Raw genomic sequence first — 17,560 nt, 5'->3', positions numbered from 1 at the left:
ACAAATCATCATGTACTCAGTCGTGGCCCTTAACTGTTGTTTTCAACAGGAAATGTAATTGGGTGTATTTCCATCCACTTACTGTCGCGCTTTCCGTTCCACGTGTAATTTATCAAGCTCTTACATGTTTGTCAGCCTTGTGAGAGTCGAACTGCCAAAATCTGTTGCAGGCCTCAAAGTGATGAAACGATATGAGCTGAACTGTGACGGCAAGCCGCACTTGGAGAATCACTCAAGTTTCATTGTCAGCATCCAAAGTCAATCGTCTGCTTGGCCTGCAAGTGGAAAACACGCATGAGTGCTTCAATAACAAATGTAAGTGGGTGCAACACAGCTGCGAGTGGAAATAATGACTGGTTTACTTGTCCAAATCAATTCTTTGCACAAGGTTACAAAGTTTTTTTTTTTTAGCTAAATGGCTCCCCCTACAGCCAACGAGGTGTAACTTACCTTTCCTGCAACAGAGAGCGAGAGAGAGAGAGAGAGAGAGAGAGAGAGAGAGAGAGAGAGAGAGAGAGAGAGAGAGAGAGAGAGAGAGAGAGAGAGAGAGAGAGAGAGAAAACTGATTTGATAAAATCAAATCTGTTGCGATAAATTTGCCAAATTTAATCTGCAAATTAAAAAATCTCTATGAACTTTTGCTTTTTATTAATACTCCTTCGGTTACAACTTGATATTCTTATTCCACGTTTGAAGTGAAGACCTAATATTTTTTACATTCTTCATTTCTTAAATCCCGACATTGTTGCTGGACCGATGAGGGCAAATGTAGGACAACATCATGTCTACCATGGTCTTGACAATGGGCCTAAGGGGGTGCAGATTATGAGGTTCGTGGTGCGCCACGACCATCTGCCAAGCGTCCACAAACCGAACGTTGAGACCCTCGAACATGGCGCGCAGCACCGTGTCCTGCTGCAGTGAAAACCAGTCGCTGTTGTACAGGCTGACATCTTGCTCCAGAGACTGAGGGTTGGCTGTTCGGATCACCACCAGTGTCCCCGGCTCCCGGTTCAGGAGTCGCACCACCGCTTTGCGGATATGCCGGAGGCGGTTTATGTACACCTCCACGGGCAAAGTAGTGAAGTGAGCCCAGATGCTGAGCACCACCACTGTGTTGCGACTGCCGGTCAGGTCGTCCAGTTCGTTAGCGATGTAGCGCAAGTCATTGCTCGTGACCCACTGAGTGCGCATCGGGGGGCCGTGGATGCGGTACCATAGCAGGATGTTGTGCTTGGTGTCCACCGCTACAAAGGGCCCCAACTTTATAGGTTTCCCCAGGTAAAACCTTTTCAAGTCTGCAGGGGAGAAGACAATAAATGCCCAGGTTACAGGATCGTCTGTATGTGCTTTAAACTTCAACAGAGTTGATAGACTATATCGGGCTATTTTCATACTGAAGGTTAATTCCGAGATTGCGACTGTACAAAGGACTTACCTGGAAGCATACTGCTAAAATACTCATACCACTGACGCATAGTGGAGTCGCCATACAAGTAGACTGACTTGTTCGTCAAACACTGAGTGATGGCAGATGCGTCGTTGAACTGGCCCATGGGGACTCCGCCCAATGGCTTCCACGAGCCCTGGTAGTAGTACCCAGAAGTCGCTAGCTTCACGGGATCCGGTTTTTGAATGCCTTTGTCTACATTGATGACCAACACAATGATGTGAATTAAAAAATAAAAGGCAGAGTTTCGCAGGTTCGCAGTACCTTTGCTGGAAGGCAGCACGTTGATGGTATCTGTTGTGGAAGCACGGATGGGAACTTTGACATTCTTGTCACTGATGTCAAAAAAGTCGATTAAAAAGGTTGCGAGAGAGAAAAAACAAAAAGATACCATGGTCAATGCATCAGTTAAGCACGCAAGGCAGGTTATGACTTTCTGAACTGTTTTTCCCATTTTGTCTTTTTCCAAATAGCTTTAGAACAAAAGCTTGCACAGGGATGGAAGCAAGTTCTAATAGGAATACCCGAATGTCTTTCAGTAGCTTGTTCTGTTTGAAACACCTTTGGAATAGCTTATGTCACTCACTTATACATACCTTTGAAAGAGCAAAGTTTCCTCATCGGTGAGGAGGTCGATGGCGTATCCTCCCATGGCATGGTTGTATCTGGTGTCACAGCTGAGCATTTTGGGCTTGTAGCAATACCACGGTTCACCGGTGCGAACGTCGGTGAAGTTACAGATTGGCCCCAGTTCTGGCGGCAGACATATGTGGCACATCATCTTCTCAGATTGATCACCTTGGCGAAAGGTGCTGATGAAGCGCACTCGATCGAGCCGGTGATCCCTTAGCCGCCGCAACACGGCGATGGCTTCGCTCGAGTGGACCATCATAACGTCAACCTGAGCCGAGCCCTCCCACAGCAGCGGGAATCGAACGGTATACAGTCCGTTCTCATGGTCCAGGACCTGCCCGGCCACACCCGCCTCGTATTTTGGGGAGTGCAACCGGGCCAACAGCAAATCGCCACCGTAGCGCTTGGGTTGGCCCTTGAAGTCACGCAGTTGGATTTGTACTTCCAGCTGGTCTCCCACGTTCCAACTGGGCTTGATTTTGGAGGTTACGATTGTAAACCGGCTGTGGGCGGGGTCACTCGTCTGGGACAAGCTGGGTGGTGCAGAACCAGAAGGCAGCTGGGGCCAGATGATGGAGTTTAACAGTTTGCGTTCTTCCACCTCATCCTCAAGTGACAATGGCTTGGCCAGATGGGGACAGTAGGTGTGATAGTGTTGAAATGTCAGGAGCCTTTCAGACAGACTTGATGACCGATTCCAGGTCTGGACCTTGTCTAGTACTGACACTGTGTTGTAGTTCCAGTTCTGAAGAGATGACAAGAGATGCATACTATGTTATATTCTAATTATGGATCATCCATTCCTCACACCATGACACAAGTGGAGTTAGCTATCATGCCATCAAGGAATTGAATAGCTGACCTTCCACATACACAATTTTCCAGTCTGACAAGTATGTTATCGCTGTTTGGTATGGTTCTGCTCTGTTTAGTTGAATGAATGATAACTATGTGGGCAAATAATTTACAAACACAGATCATTGTAAGGCATAAATGTAACTTTTTACAGTGCAAATGTATTGTTGCTAGTACTACAGAAAATACAAATACAGAATACATAAGATGTGATGTTGAAAAACGTCTCGTGATGTTGGCAATCATCTTTAAGAGGAAATTATTACTGAAAATATAATTGATTCAATAGACTCTCTTGAGTCATTATTAAATTGTGCAATGCAATATTATTGTTTTATTCTCACTTACCTAAATTCTAGTAATTCCTTGTTGTTGCTGTGTTCTAATTAGGCGATAATCTAGTATATTTTATTGAAAGTAATTCAATAAAAAAATTATGCATGTTAGTTATCCACTTCCCCGATCCATCTCACTCAATAAAGACTGTGACACTTTTGGTTGACCTGTCTGTTCCGTCACACCTGATCTTTTGTTTTCTTTCAAGAGAGGTAGACTTACAGATGTTAGACACCTGTAAACCTAGGAGAACATCTGAGAACAAACGTAACAAACTTCTCTCACCTTCCCAAAGGTAATGTTGTACAGCAGGGAAATGATTCCGAACAGGCTGAGAATGCTGAGTACACACTTCCAAACCTTTAGGGACATGATTTGGATCGTGTCGATCTCCTGCTGTCACTGCACTGATGAACGACAACTATGAAGTAACCTGATAAGCAGGTTGATCTAGTAGTTAATTGCTCATTTCTATAGGACAGTGTTCATTTGCGCGGGTGTGAATGTGTGTGTGTGTTTATTTGTTCTTTGAGTTGTTTAGGGCCACGGTAAATAAACCATTGGAAACAGAGTAGCAATGTTCTTTAACTTGAACATCTCTGAACTTTGAAACACCTGGAAACACCATACCTCCTTAACAATGTGTTTTAACAAAGATCCGCGTTATTCTTCTTTTTCTGCAGTTCTAGCACCCTCTAGTGGCGTGTCTGAGAATGCACCGTATAGCAGCCAAATCCTATCATTCAGAAACTGCCCACATTAGATGCAATTGAGAATTGTTAATACGATAGGCTTAGAAATTGGACATGGAGCAGAAAGTGGTGGAAGTAATTTTTATTTCTAAAAATGAAGTCACTGTAGTGTATGTCTCCCTAGAGTGAGGAAGTGTCATGTCAAATCCAGAGCATCTGGGTTCCTTTTTTTTTTTTTAATGCAGCTTATTAGCGGCCTGTGTGATTTATTGCACTCCATTGAGCGCTTCTGTCAAATAATTCCTCATATTTTATGGCGGGGAGGTTCCCTACAGAGGGGTGGCAGGTGTTTCTCCAGATGACCACCATATCCTTCTATAGCTTCTCTCTGGAGACACTAACAGATGTACATGCACTCAAATGAGTCAAAAGGCACACAAAGCTTGCACGTAAAGACTCACACAAAACTTTATCTGTCATGGTGATGAAATTATACACTTGACTAGGGGAGAGAATCCTTAACTTCCAGTTATGTTTTTAATGTGAGGATCAGGCTGTGGATATGAACTCACTGTTGACCTTCTCCATTAGTCTTGAGCATTATGTGGTTTTCCTCATGCGCCTTCATTATGTGCATCTCTTCTATGTGATGTGGCCTGGGGGGTGGGGGCATTCTTTATGGTCATAGCAGCAGCTGCAGCAGCAGGAGTAACATGACACACTTTGTCTACACACTGTACACAAGGTAGGCTGGCCTCAGCATGCTACCACATCAGAGCTGGACGCTAATGGGACAGAGGAGGTTATGAAGGCCATTCAAGGGGTCATTAAGTTGAACTATTCCGTCCTGTATGGGTTAAAATGGTTCAACTAAAAATATCTAAGGTGAAATTGTTGTATTTATGATATATGATCACTTTTTCCAGATCAAGACCCCAATTGGTTTTACGCATATTTTCTGAAATTATATTTTAACATTAGCATATACTGTTAAAAATATATAAAATTGTGTAAACAGTTGCAATTGGTCGAAACCAACTCCATTGAATGGGTGTCAGAATGGCACAACACTCACGATGGCACGATTTATTTTCTCATATGATTTTTTTCCCTTTAATTTTTAATCTGCATATTTGTTTTTTTGCTATTTGTGAATCTTCTCACTATTGTCCTGAAAGGACATACCGCTTTAAAAGGGCGCTCTCTAGCGGCAGAAAGCTGTCACACTAATTGATTTGACTGCGCGCGTGTGTGCGTGTGTGTATGAGCGTGTGTGAGAGTAGCTTCTTCCATGGTGCCTTGCGCTTCTGTCAGCACAATGGCCGGGCTCGAGTGAGGCAAGAGACTTCACCTCTTCGGGGACGGAACGATGAGGAGGAAAGGTAGGGTTTTTTTTCCCCTCTCATTCCATCAATTAATGATTCATATAATCCGCGCGAGGCGTTCGTGATCCATTCAAGTTGAACGCGGCCACGGTTGGCTTTTTACCTGCGACACGATAACGCGCGTGAAATTAGGACTCCGATCACGTGACACCTTGCAAAAGGCTATTTGAAATCGACAAAAACAGCGTTTTAAGATTATAACTCAGGATCCGATGCAGCCCATCACTGGCTAAAAGAAAAGGGCAGGGTGCCTCCTCCGTCTGCATCGCTGTGCACAGCTGGATGGAGCCTTGCTTTACACGGCCTGAATGCACCACGCATGCATGCCATGCTCCACGCGTCGGTTATTGATCAGGGCGGTCAATCGGATCACTGTGATCTGCCCTCTTGACGGGATTTGTATTGCAGGTGTTAATGAAGAGTGGACTATTGTGCGCGCTGGTGTAGTGTAGTGGAGAATAGAACCTCCCCCATGCAATCACCTCTCACTCCCCTCACCCGCCCTATGCAATGTACTGGTATTGAAATTATTTTAAAACATCTATGTCTTGCTTCCACCAATTCCATGTGACTAAGGTTTCTTAAGGGAAATACATTAAACGTTGCCCTACTTAACATTGCATAGTGTTTCTCATAATCGGCATTATGCCATTTTACGTGCCCAAAATTCTTTAAATACCTCAAATGTATTTCTCTTTTCAACATGAAGAGTAATTTTGGGATACAGTGTTTTTATTTTTTTATTTTTTTATTTTTTTTAGAAGAACTAGGCTGAAGTATGTAACTCTGGCTCACTGATGTTGTAGCCTTCTGACTTTGGTATAGTCAGTTCTTACTTAGTGATGGCCATTCTTTTTAATTTTCCATTTATTGTATTAGTTGATTTGGGATAAATAGTAAAATAAGAAATAAATATTAGTTTTCAAAAAAGCATTTTTTCTTACAAAGTCAACAATTTTGTAGTTATTTATAAATAAGTAGGTAAAGGGTTAAATTAATACCAAATTTCAAACGGTGCATTAATTTTTATTTTAATATTAAAATAAATTTGTTTTATGTAAATATTTTTTTTCAGCTACCACGATAGGTAAAGTATGGGGCATGTTATATGTTGAAGATTTCTAACGTAGTTATAATAAAGCTACAGGAAGGAGGGCAGACGGCTTAGGGTGGGGGGGGTGTACAGGTGCCATGGCAACCAGGCCTCAGCATGTGATGAAGTGCTGATCCGGGTCATTTAAGGTGCCGGAATTACATTCATGAAATCTCACATTCCAAACCTCACTCTGACTTACACTTGGTACTGTTTGGAGGCCAAATGTGTTTTTTTTTTTTCTCTCTGTTATACACACCGCCATACATTTCATGCTAACATTGGAATGCTAATTGTTAAATATAGTTATCGGGAAATTATTGCTGTCTAAATCAAATGTATCCACTAAATGACTGCTCAGAGAAATGTGGCCTTACAAATCTGGACCTGGTTGCACATAATAGTACACAAATAATGTGCATTTTGTCTTTTGATAGGCCGTCTGATGAGTGGATGTGCTCATGCGTGATGACGGTCGCTCCTCAACCGCTAAATAAACGCAATAATGAGTGTTTGTTTTACATTAGTGTCACTTTCTCGCTGCTCACTCTCTTCCCGGCGCACTCGACCGCAAGCATCCGCACTCATGCATCACCGGACAGCATGCTGTAAATGTCTCAAAGGGAAACTAGAATTTTAGGGGGGATTTTTTCAGAGAGATTTGATATTCAGAGACAGGGAAGTGGATCAGGAGTCCCACGTGACGCTATTGTAAATACTAATCTGTCAGGTTGTAAGCGATAGTTTTTCTTTCCCTGTGGCGGCCATTTTTTCCGCATGGCCTGGTTCGGCGCCACCTCTTGCCTTGGCCCACATTCCGCTTTCTCTCGCCCAGAGGTCGGCAGCCGGGAGGGGGATTTAACAGATTTTAATCGAACCAACATCTTATTCATCTGAGTGTACGGCTGCCGCGTGTGATGTGAGGCCATTGCGCGCACTGTGACACATTCAACCCCCGCTCGCATGCGTACAAGCAAGTGGATCTTTCAGTCTGATTGATTGTTATTGCTTAATTGGGGCCCAGTACCTCCGGCGTTGCCACGGTAACCGTGGACGCTCCAGATGTCAGCCCAGATGAGATGTAGACACTAGATGTAATGATGAAATGGCAAGATTTATGAGGCGCTTTTATTTTAATTTGTGGAAAATTAATTAAACAGGCAATATCAACCTGTTTTCATCCAACTGAAGGGGCGGCCATTTTGACATTTGCTATCGACTGAAAATGACATCACCAAGCCTTAGGTCATAACCAAATATGGCTCAGCACTTTTCTGAAGATGAGCCAACACTAATGCAACATGATACTGGTTTTATTAAGATGTTGGTTAAATGATGGAGCTTGATGCCTTGGCACCATAAATTCCTGAGCCTCTATTGTTGATGAGTCTGCGGTTACACAATGATTAGTTGAATCATTTTGATTGGAAGCAAAATAAGACAGCCACTTAATGGGAAGGAACATCTCCAAACTGCGATAACATGCACCTTGTAAAAATTTGTATAGAGAATAATCTCCTGCATTCAAGACGGGGCTCGTAATGGTGATAGATGGGCAGTTGCCATGACAACGGCGGAGCGACAGCGTAATGAACGGTCGTGGATGGCCGAGCAGTGGGATATCAGCGTGCACGCAAATGGAAAGGACAGACTGGAGTCTGGACAGATCATTGGAAATGACTTGTGTGTCCGCATGAGATGAATAAAACATGAGTGTCATTAAATGCACACTTGAACCTCAGCGAAACGTTGTTGTGCAAATGTATCTTGTTCTTATTGTAACTCGTGTTGATGCTACTGCTGTTGTGTTTGGGTGTGTCTGTGTTTCAGGTCACTGCGGTTGCCAAAGAAGTTGGACAAGATTGTAGTCAGTCGCTGTGGATTCCTGAGGCCTTTTGTAGGCCTGTTTCCATAGCAACCTCCTCGGTCCCCGCGAGGACCACCGCCAACCGCCCCCCCCCCCTTTCCTCCATAAAGAGAACGTGACCCCGTGAACGCAACAGGAATGGACACAGAGTCGACCCACTCGGGCTACTCCAGCCGCTCGGGGAGGTCAAACCGACACGGGTGAGTTTCCCTGACAGTTCTGGTGTTTATTTGAGCCTACTGGTAACTTTGATGAGCTAATCAAGGGCGGGAAGGCGGGTAGACAGGCAGTCATGTGATTTTGGGTCCGGCTGCTCTAATCACTGATGCGTTCGGTCTGGGTTGCAAACGAGAGAACTATTTGAGTTTAATCCGTCGTTCGCCTTGCAAGATGAAATGAATACATTTACATAATCTACTCCTATTTTTTTAAATGATTTTCTGAATCCTTGATGCAACTCTGGATCTCATTCGATCGTGTTCAGTGTTCTGACAAGTGAGCGCTATGACGTTCTCTTTACCTCATGCCATCTTTTCCGTCCCCCGTCCAGCGAGCGAGGCCGCGAGCGTCACAAGGCCTGCGGGAGCAAAGACAGCAGCCGTTCCGAGAGGTCGGTCATCATCAATCCCCCGGAGACGTCCTCCCAGGATTCTCCGGTGCACAACGGCGAGCCGCTGCCGGGAGAGCCCTCGCCGGGGGCGGATCCTGGCGAAGAGGGCCAGGTACGTATCTGACAAAAGCGCATCAACATATGCATGTGAGTTTTAATCGCATTGCTTAATCCCAGTATAACATTTCAGCAACATATACAATAGTGTCACAGAAGGATTATTGTTGCTCTTGTGCAATTTGACCCGTATATTAGAAGAATATACAGAGAGAAGCATTGTTGTGCTATCACTGTATACAAACAAAAACAGAATAGCGCAAGTATACCAGCGATAATAATTGGAAAACTAAATATCCATCTAGACTTTGTAAAGAATTCCCAAACTCTACCTATTTTTTCTTCTCCTGCCTCCTCCAAAACCAAACACACATTCCAGGATGTCATGTGACTCGCAGCCATAGCCAGCTCGTAGCTTCCGTCCTTTGTCTGCATTGTAAGGTAATCTGCGCTCGCAGGCCTTCCATCACCTTCGGCAGGTTGTTGACCTTTTCTTCACATCAGAGTAGGGAGAGGGAATGACACATTCTTATTGCCTTACATCAGTTTGAGGAAAGCTGATCGGACTAACCCGTCATGTTCACATGCGTGTCACTGACATGAGTCTCTTGCTGCTTTATGAGCCTTGGATGTTGTGACTTGATGCCAGAGGGCAGCAGATTGAGTTTCCTGGCTCCAACTAAACTGAGACATCTCTTTCTGACCAGGGATTCTGACGCTTATTTGTATAAACTATTAGGATGCAGGGCTTGGATAAAACATTGTTTCTTGATGTATTGTCTCCAGATGGCCAAGGCAGGCCACAAGGAGCAGCACTGTATCTACTGAATTGAAGCCCCAAAATAATGTGTGTTTAATTCTTTATATTTTATTGAATTATGTTGTGACTGTATGGTCTTTATGAATTGCATTATGTTTGCTTTTAAAAAACTTATTACAATTTTTTATTTTGGAGCTCCTCACGTATTAGCCCGCCATGTCATAACAACAAAGTGTACATCAACCATAGAAGGTCTGTCAGGTGACTGATACCGTGTTAACCTCCAAGGTCACCAGTGAGGCTTATGGCTTGTGTTTGTAAATGTATGCAAGTATTTGACTGGGCCTGACACTGCAGTAATTCCTTCCTAAAGCCTTTCCGTCCACTCTTTGCATTGACCTAGCGACCCGGCGTCCTGATTAGTGCAGTGATAATCTTGAGGATTAGTCCTCGGAGAGTTAATGGTAGAAGCGTATTAGCTCAGTCAGAGGGTTATTGTTTAGCAGCTGGTCACATGAACGCTTATTTGCGCAAATATTTTGGTTGAGGAATGCTGCCGCATTAATTGCTCCAGTCGGATATCGCTAAGTTTGTGGTATTAATTATATGATTTGTGATTTGTCAGCAAAGACTCAAGTGCAAATATTCACTGTCTGGCCCATTCACCAAATGAAATGAGCATTAAAAGAGACATGCATGCCGTACTCGACCTTCACATTCACGCATGAAATTGCAGTTTTTCCCTGCCCCCCCCCATTTGCTGCACCATAGAGGAATTCATTAAGCAGGGACCTAAATGGTGGGAAGACTTTCATCCAACAATTCAGATTTCTCTCAGAGTCCAAACTCAAAATTGACACCCTTGTAATCATATCTTGATTTATTTATTTTTTATCCCGTGCTGTGTTGTGAGAATTATGCAGTGCTTCTTCACACTGAGGTGACAGCGAATAGTTAATTAGAATGAGTCAAAGTGTTTGTGGTGCAGAGAAGACGAAGACAACGAAGAAGTGTGACTCTAATATGTTATGACGGCTGAGGGAAGAGTTGATCTATTTTGTGTGCGTTGTGTACGTTATGTCAGCGTGTGAGTCCTCCTGTGTGCATGTCGCCCTACATTAAATCTACATCAAAGCATGTTTGAAGACTTCTCATTCAGAATGAACCCCACAAAAAGATAAAATTCACGATTAATAATTTGGATTTCGACATTTTGTGACTTGAGGGGTAAGCGAAAGATGTTTACAAAGAGCCTTGAAGCTTGAAAATTATCTGTCACTGTTTTTTGGGGCAAATTTCTTACTCATACTAGTATCACAGAATTTCCCAATAATGTTGAAAATACTCAAATGAAGATGTGTCGCTCACTTCTAGGATGACAACTGGGGGGAAACCACCACGGCAGTGACCGGCACCTCCGAGCTGAGCATTTCCCAGGAGGAAGTGGTGGGCTTGGGCAAAGGCATACAGGACCGGACCCGAAACTTCCGCCGCTATCTCCCCTTAGCTGTGGGCCTGTGTGTGGGTCTGCTGGTGCTGGCCACCCCGCTGGTCTTCCTGCTCTTGCCTGTAATAATGTGGCCCGAAAGACTGCAGCCTTGCGGCGCTGCCTGCGAGGGTCTCTTCCTGTCCCTCTCCTTCAAGCTCCTCATGCTCCTCACGGCCATCTGGGCACTGTTTCTGCGGCCAGCTCGGGCGAGCCTGCCCAGAGTGTGCGCGTGCCGGGCCTTCCTCACCACACTCACCCTACTGCTTACCATGTCCTACTGGCTCTTCTACGGTGTCAGGATCCTCGAGGCACAGGTGAGTGCAATATGCTGCTCCTTCTGGTATGTGCAACTTGCTGCTTTAATATTAGTCATTTTTCACATAGGATGAAAAATTATATATAACTCAGCAGTGAATGGTGTGCTTCAATACAGGACGAGGACTACCACGGTGTGGTCCAGTTTGCCGTGTCCTTGGTGGACTCCCAACTTTTTGTCCACTACCTGGCGGTGGTCCTGCTGGAACTCCGCCACCTCCGACCTTGCTACAGCGTGTGCGTCATCCGATCAACCGACGGAGAAACGCGTCACTACAACATTGGGCAGCTCAGGTACATGGAAACTCCATTATAATGCAATTTAGAATTGAAATGACATGAGCCAGGCCCTCACATACTGCAATCGTCACAATCAGCTCCATTTTGTTTCATTTAATACAAGGCATAAAGGCCTTTGCCAATGTAGTGTGTAATTGGAGGCCCATCCCAGAGAGATGAAAAGTGGCATAACAGAGTCAGTCAGTCTCTAGTTTGCCTCAAGCGGGATATTCTAGAGGGAATTGGATGCTGTCAGACTTTGGTTTCTCATCTGATGGAGTGTGTGGATATGTCATGAGTGGGCGACAACAAAAGAGGGCATGAGATATAATACGAGTAAAGGTATTGATATTCGTATGTCTTTCTTACATACGGTCACTTTTAAGTCTTCAATGCTTCATGAAGTGGTTCAAAGGTGAGTCCAAGGCTAATGGAAAGCATTAAAAGGCACAAATAGCTGGGTAGTATCATTGACGGAGGTCGTTACGTTTTTATGGTGTGAATCACCAGCGCCTGTGTCACTTTTGTGTCACGCAGCATTCAGAATGCAGCCCTCACCGTTTTGGAGTATTACTACCGAGATTTCCCACTCCACAACCCGGCGCTCCTCTCGGCCTCCAAGCATCGCGCCGCCAAGCACCTGGCTGGATTAAAAGTCTACAACGTTGACGGTAGGCAGGCACAGCTCAAGCATAATAGAGAAGTTGTGCATTTGATTCGCTCCGGTTGGTTCTTGTGGTTACGTCATACTGTGGAAGCTCTCACGTCGGAGCAACACTGATTTTTTTTTTTTGAAAGCCTTAACCTGAGAAGTAAGGCAGAGGTTCTAAACACAAAGACAAAGTTTGAAACACAATTCCAATTTCGAGTTGTGATCTTGTGCTCTCCTTGTCCACTGAGCAGCTTTGAGAAGCAGGCTGAGAAGATTGCTGCGGGAGAGTAAGTACTGCACTGTGGAAATTTGCCTTTCCCTTGCAAAGCACTTTCAAAAGCACAGGAAGCCAGAAATAAATTGATTAATCGGCCAATATCAGCTCTTTTTAAATCTGCTTTTTTATATATACTACAATAACCATTGCAACGCAAGAACAAGATAATGACATTCAAACATTCCCACCCAACCACCAACAATCGGCAAAAAATTCATTTCTGATTTTGCTTTTTTTTCTCTCCATTGTAAAGTCAAACTAATTTTTCCTGTAATTCATACATGCATTGTTGTGAGCTAAAGGGACAAATAAATAAGTTATTTTATTCATTGTGTTAAAACAAATTGGCCGATTATTCAGTTTAAATTTCAATTCACCAAATATCGGCATGGGCTTCAAACGATCCTTCTTAGTCACACCCTAAGTTGCACTTGAAAATGTTGCACTGTTGGCTATCACTCCACAAATGCACAAGGTTTTCGTGATGTTCACATCCAAGAGTCACGTCCTCGTCGGCCCTCCCCCCCTTTCAGCAGAAATGCCTCTAGGGGGTGGTGGGATTTGAATCCTTAAATAATTCATCAGAGAAGCGCTCATTCCTCACATATACTCACTCCAGCTTCCTTTTTTACCATCTTTTTTTTTCATTTACCCTCTTTCTCACCTGCTCGAATGTGCTTTCACACACATGCAAATCAGGTTAATGATTCAGATCTTAGTCTATAGCCCCCCCAACACCTTTTATCTCAAACATGCTGGTGTACTTATCATCCTCATGATGATGAGCTCCACTGCTCTACTGCATGAGATCATGTGCAAAGCTGCAAAGTCACAGAACTGTCTTCATGTTGGATGAAGCACAGCATCATGAATGTTTCATCTGCATCTCCTTAAAAAGATTTCTGCACCAAAGGAGGCCTTTTCCTATCTAGTGTTTAAATGTATATATTGTATTTAAATATACTGAATTGACTAAAGCCTCTATATGTAACTTTTTGGTGTTCTGCCTCTTCAGTCATTATGGCCACGGAAGGTAAATTGGCTTGGCAATGAAGCCCGCAAACACAAGAAGGAAAAAAAATAAGAAAGAACAGTTACCCGCGACAGTTTGTATCAACCGATGAAAGTTATTTTTAGATGCACCAGCGTTTGCAGTGTTCCACAAACTCGTCTCTTTTTTTTAGACGCACATAAGTCTTACCAATGCATTGGGTTTTTGTGAATGTGTGCACACCAGTAAATTATTGCCATTCAATAATAAATAATAATAAAAAAATAAATAAAAAACAGCGCTGATCAAACCATACCTCAATCGAGCGTTGGCCAGCATTGATGAGTCTTTGTGGGGGGGGGGGGGGGGGGGGGGGAAGACGTGCAGATTTGTCTCTGAAACACGGCAAATAACTTAAAGGTACCCAAAATAACTCTTGGCTTCCTGTCAATCCCTGCCATGTTCAAGGGTTTTTTATGCTTCCCAGTACAATGAATAGCAATGCATGAGAGTCTCTCTAGTGGCATGGAAGTAAATTACATCAACGCAAAACGAAAACGCAAAAGGACAAAAATGGCTCATACATATACATTAGCAATTCATCTTTTTATATTCCTGGTCAATTAAGTGATTTAGCGATTGAATATACAGCTAAATTCATTCCTGAAATAAATACATGTAAATGAATTTTGATTAAATATATATTCCTCAAACATTAGGAAATTAATCTGGTTTCTTTATATAACCTACAAATAAATTGAATTGTTTTTTCTAATACGAATATATTTAACATGCATCAAAATATCTTTATATAAATTGCTATAACCCTATGATATTTAATCATTTATAATAATTTATAATGTTATGCAAGATCAAAGTCAAAGTCAAAGTCAGCTTTATTGTCAATCCCTTCATATGTCAAGACACACAAAGAAACCGAAATTCCGTTTCCTCCATCCCACGGTGACGAGACATACAAGTAGGCGACACAAAACAAAAACAAGAATGCCCAAACCATAAATAACAAATAATAAATAAAATAAAAAGATGCTGTAATGTTCAGTTAAAATTTCAAAGGACACGCTAACTTTCATGAGTTGAATTAAAACATTTTTTTTTAATTATATTGTACTTCTATTTTTCGTTCTAAATTGATATTAATTCTCTGTTTGACTTTTAGTGACAGAGACTAATGTTGGACAAGAAAAATTGCAGTCTACACTCGTCAAATCTTTATGTTGAACAAGGTTATTAAATATTAAATGTTTTCAAATGAATGTATCCGTGTGAAGGTCGACACTCTCCTGAGTCCTTCACTCCACCCTTTGTTCTCCACATGGAGCCACAGTCCATTAATCTGTGAGAGCTCACTTCCTCAGGCTCAAGGTGATATCATCAATTCAGCTCTTGTCCTCACTCTTGTTTTTGAGCGCAGCTCCAGGGAGTGCGGCGGGGGCGCAGCCTGCTAATGGAAACCAGTCCCAGGCCATGATCGCTGCCGCTGCCAAACGTAAAGATAGCGCCCATAATGAGCTGTACTACGAGGAGGCCGACTACGAGAGACGAGTACGCAAACGGAAAGCCAGGTAACTCAAGGACGCCATTACCTTGTGGACTTCAGTCATGAAACGTGGTGACGTCCCTTTCAATATATTCCAGAACCATAGGTGAAAAATATAGGAAGACCATAGAAAAAAAACATTTGGCAGTGTCCACCCTCATGCTTTAAACTACATTTAAATTTGACCATCCCTGCTTTACGCAATGGATATTTGAACAAAAACAGTGGTGCAACACTTGTAGACAAACACTGTCATCCTCTCCTAAAAAATGAGTAATATGATTGCATCTGAGTCACTAAAAGTTGTGGTGAATTATTCATCTGTAGGACTGCATTGTACTGCCCCCAGTGGCCAAGGTGGGCGCACCAGCAGGAGCAACACATTTAACCGAGTTAATTGGGTTAAATCTTGATGTGCAAAATGTTTAATTCAATATTATTATGTTTCAATAGAGTGCTATTTTCCAAGGTTACAGAACAAATGAAAGTCATAGGCAACACTGTAATCCGAATTCTTACGCCCTTGGTCAGGTTAGTGGTGGCGGTGGAAGAGGCTTTCACGCACGTGAGGCGCATGAAGAAGGAAGACGAGCAGGCCACCCCTTCAGACATCATGGATGTGCGGGAAGCGGCTCTGGCTATTTTCCCCTCAATGGCCCGCGCACTGCAGAAGTACCTCCGCACCACTAGGAGGCAGCAGTGTCACAGCATGGAGAGCATCCAGAAGCACCTGGCCTTCTGTCTCATCAATAACATGAGCCCCAAGGTAGGATGGGTTTTAATCACCTCTGACATCTTGACACCATTGTTTTAAAATATGATAAATAATGTATGTTTTTCTTGGTTCCATGATGTCAGGCCTTCTTGGAGACGTACCTGTCCCCTGGCCCCACCCTGCAGTACGGCCCCGAGCGCTGGATGGCCGATCAGTGGACGCTGGTGAGCGAGGCGTCCGTAACAAGCGGCGTCAAGGACGGCAGCGACTTTGTGCTCAGGTGCCTCGACTTCAATCTGGCCATCACCGTCAAGAGCATCCCGTACATCCAAGTGAGTGAAGAGTACGTCGACCCCAAATCGCACAAGTTCGTGCTTCTGCTCCAGTCGGAAACTTCGGTGTAAAGGCCGGCTGCTCCTCTGGACCTACAGCACTCTTACAATTTCTGCATTTACCTTTTCAAAAAGGCTGTTTTTTTTCCCCATCTTTTGCTTACATAATCTGACAGGAAGATACCTGGATTTTTTTATCTTGACATCCTGTGTGCACTATAAAAAAGACTCATTGTTGTGTTTGCATGGAGACGAATGTGTGACTAAGTTTTTAGGATGCAAAAATGTGTTTTTATGGGAGACATTTGCCAAACGTGTGTCTGGAAAAATCACAAAAACCCAACTGCTAGTTTTGAATTAGCTGTTGGTATACAGTATGTACAGTATTTATATGTGAATGTGCATTATTCCCTGCATACTTTTTATATCAAAATGGTGGATTGCTTGGATTTTAACTTTTTTTTATTTAGCTTTGTGCAGGCAAAGATTGTGAATTTGTATATGACAACCACTGTAATCACCACAGTCGATGTTTCACATTTCTGTGTGTACTATGCTGTTTTATAATAACATTTTATATCTAAAAGTATTCTAGCACTTCTCGGCAGCATGAGACTTTACAAATTACATATGAATATTCAATAATTACAGGGACCATTTTTATTTTTATTTTAAAAGAAGGCATATGATTTAATTCAATTGTGTGGTGTTTGGTTGTCGTCAGCATGAGCATCTCATTGCTGCCACCTATTGACCATTTTGACAAACTGCACATGTCAAAACGACAAACTTGCGAGGGTCAAATTTGTATTTTTAAATTGAATATTGTCATTTCACTGTTACGTACTGTTGTCACTGTAGTTTAGTGATTTCTAATGTTGATGACTCTACATACGTTGTCTTGACTGAAACATTTATCGCAAACTGTGTATAAGTGTAAGTTTGTGTTATGCGTTTGATGCCTCTTTTGTACTACTGAACAGAACGTCACAGAATCTGTGTCCGAAATGCATTTGTTAAAAAAAAAATAAGCTAAATAAAAAGCATTTTTACCGATATTTTCAAGCATTACATTTTTTGAATCATTTTTCTAATTAATTGAGGAATGGCGTCTGAGCAGTATAGCATTATGTATTGTTACATTAATACCTGTGCGACAGTCAGTGAAAAATGAGCATTGTATTTTCAATGGCAGAATTTCTGAAACATGA

The 17,560-nt window shown here is 42.9% G+C and overlaps 2 protein-coding genes across 3 annotated transcripts; one reads left to right on the top strand and one right to left on the bottom strand.

The window, feature by feature from the left end:
* Nucleotides 1-581: 581 nt before the first annotated feature.
* Nucleotides 582-3,701, bottom strand: LOC119115367 (NXPE family member 3-like). Of its 2 annotated transcripts, XM_037239802.1 has the most exons (6): nucleotides 3,560-3,701; nucleotides 2,047-2,828; nucleotides 1,715-1,785; nucleotides 1,439-1,645; nucleotides 713-1,298; nucleotides 582-670 (listed from the first exon to the last, which is right to left on the bottom strand). In XM_037239802.1, the coding sequence occupies exons 1-5, from the start codon at nucleotides 3,644-3,646 to the stop codon at nucleotides 730-732; spliced, it is 1,716 nt and encodes a 571-aa protein (XP_037095697.1). In that variant the 5' UTR covers nucleotides 3,647-3,701; the 3' UTR covers nucleotides 582-670; nucleotides 713-729. The 2 variants fall into 2 exon arrangements, with proteins under 2 accessions (XP_037095697.1, XP_037095696.1); XM_037239801.1 differs by having other exon boundaries at nucleotides 590-1,298.
* Nucleotides 3,702-5,207: 1,506 nt separating this feature from the next.
* On the top strand, nucleotides 5,208-17,407 carry LOC119115727 (vang-like protein 1). Its single transcript, XM_037240547.1, has 9 exons — nucleotides 5,208-5,348; nucleotides 8,275-8,511; nucleotides 8,862-9,033; nucleotides 11,113-11,541; nucleotides 11,661-11,836; nucleotides 12,359-12,492; nucleotides 15,177-15,327; nucleotides 15,834-16,068; nucleotides 16,161-17,407. The coding sequence occupies exons 2-9, from the start codon at nucleotides 8,450-8,452 to the stop codon at nucleotides 16,419-16,421; spliced, it is 1,620 nt and encodes a 539-aa protein (XP_037096442.1). The 5' UTR covers nucleotides 5,208-5,348; nucleotides 8,275-8,449; the 3' UTR covers nucleotides 16,422-17,407.
* Nucleotides 17,408-17,560: the final 153 nt, after the last annotated feature.

Source organism: Syngnathus acus, chromosome 21 (genome assembly GCF_901709675.1).
Source record: "Syngnathus acus chromosome 21, fSynAcu1.2, whole genome shotgun sequence".
Taxonomy (NCBI): domain Eukaryota; kingdom Metazoa; phylum Chordata; class Actinopteri; order Syngnathiformes; family Syngnathidae; genus Syngnathus; species Syngnathus acus.
Note: the sequence above shows the minus strand (reverse complement) of the source record. Positions and strands in the feature narration are given on the sequence as shown.

Bases quoted from the DNA above. Each gene is read 5' to 3' on its own strand.
- LOC119115367 (XM_037239802.1), bottom strand. From the start codon at position 3,646: ATGTCCCTAAAGGTTTGGAAGTGTGTACTCAGCATTCTCAGCCTGTTC. The intron at 1,786-2,046 runs GTATGTATAAGT...TTTTGACATCAG, and splicing joins GAAACTTTGCTCTTTCAAAG to TGACAAGAATGTCAAAGTTC. The intron at 1,646-1,714 runs GTACTGCGAACC...TCATCAATGTAG, and splicing joins CGTGCTGCCTTCCAGCAAAG to ACAAAGGCATTCAAAAACCG.
- LOC119115727 (XM_037240547.1), top strand. From the start codon at position 8,450: ATGGACACAGAGTCGACCCACTCGGGCTACTCCAGCCGCTCGGGGAGG. The intron at 9,034-11,112 runs GTACGTATCTGA...GCTCACTTCTAG, and splicing joins ATCCTGGCGAAGAGGGCCAG to GATGACAACTGGGGGGAAAC. The intron at 11,542-11,660 runs GTGAGTGCAATA...GCTTCAATACAG, and splicing joins TCAGGATCCTCGAGGCACAG to GACGAGGACTACCACGGTGT.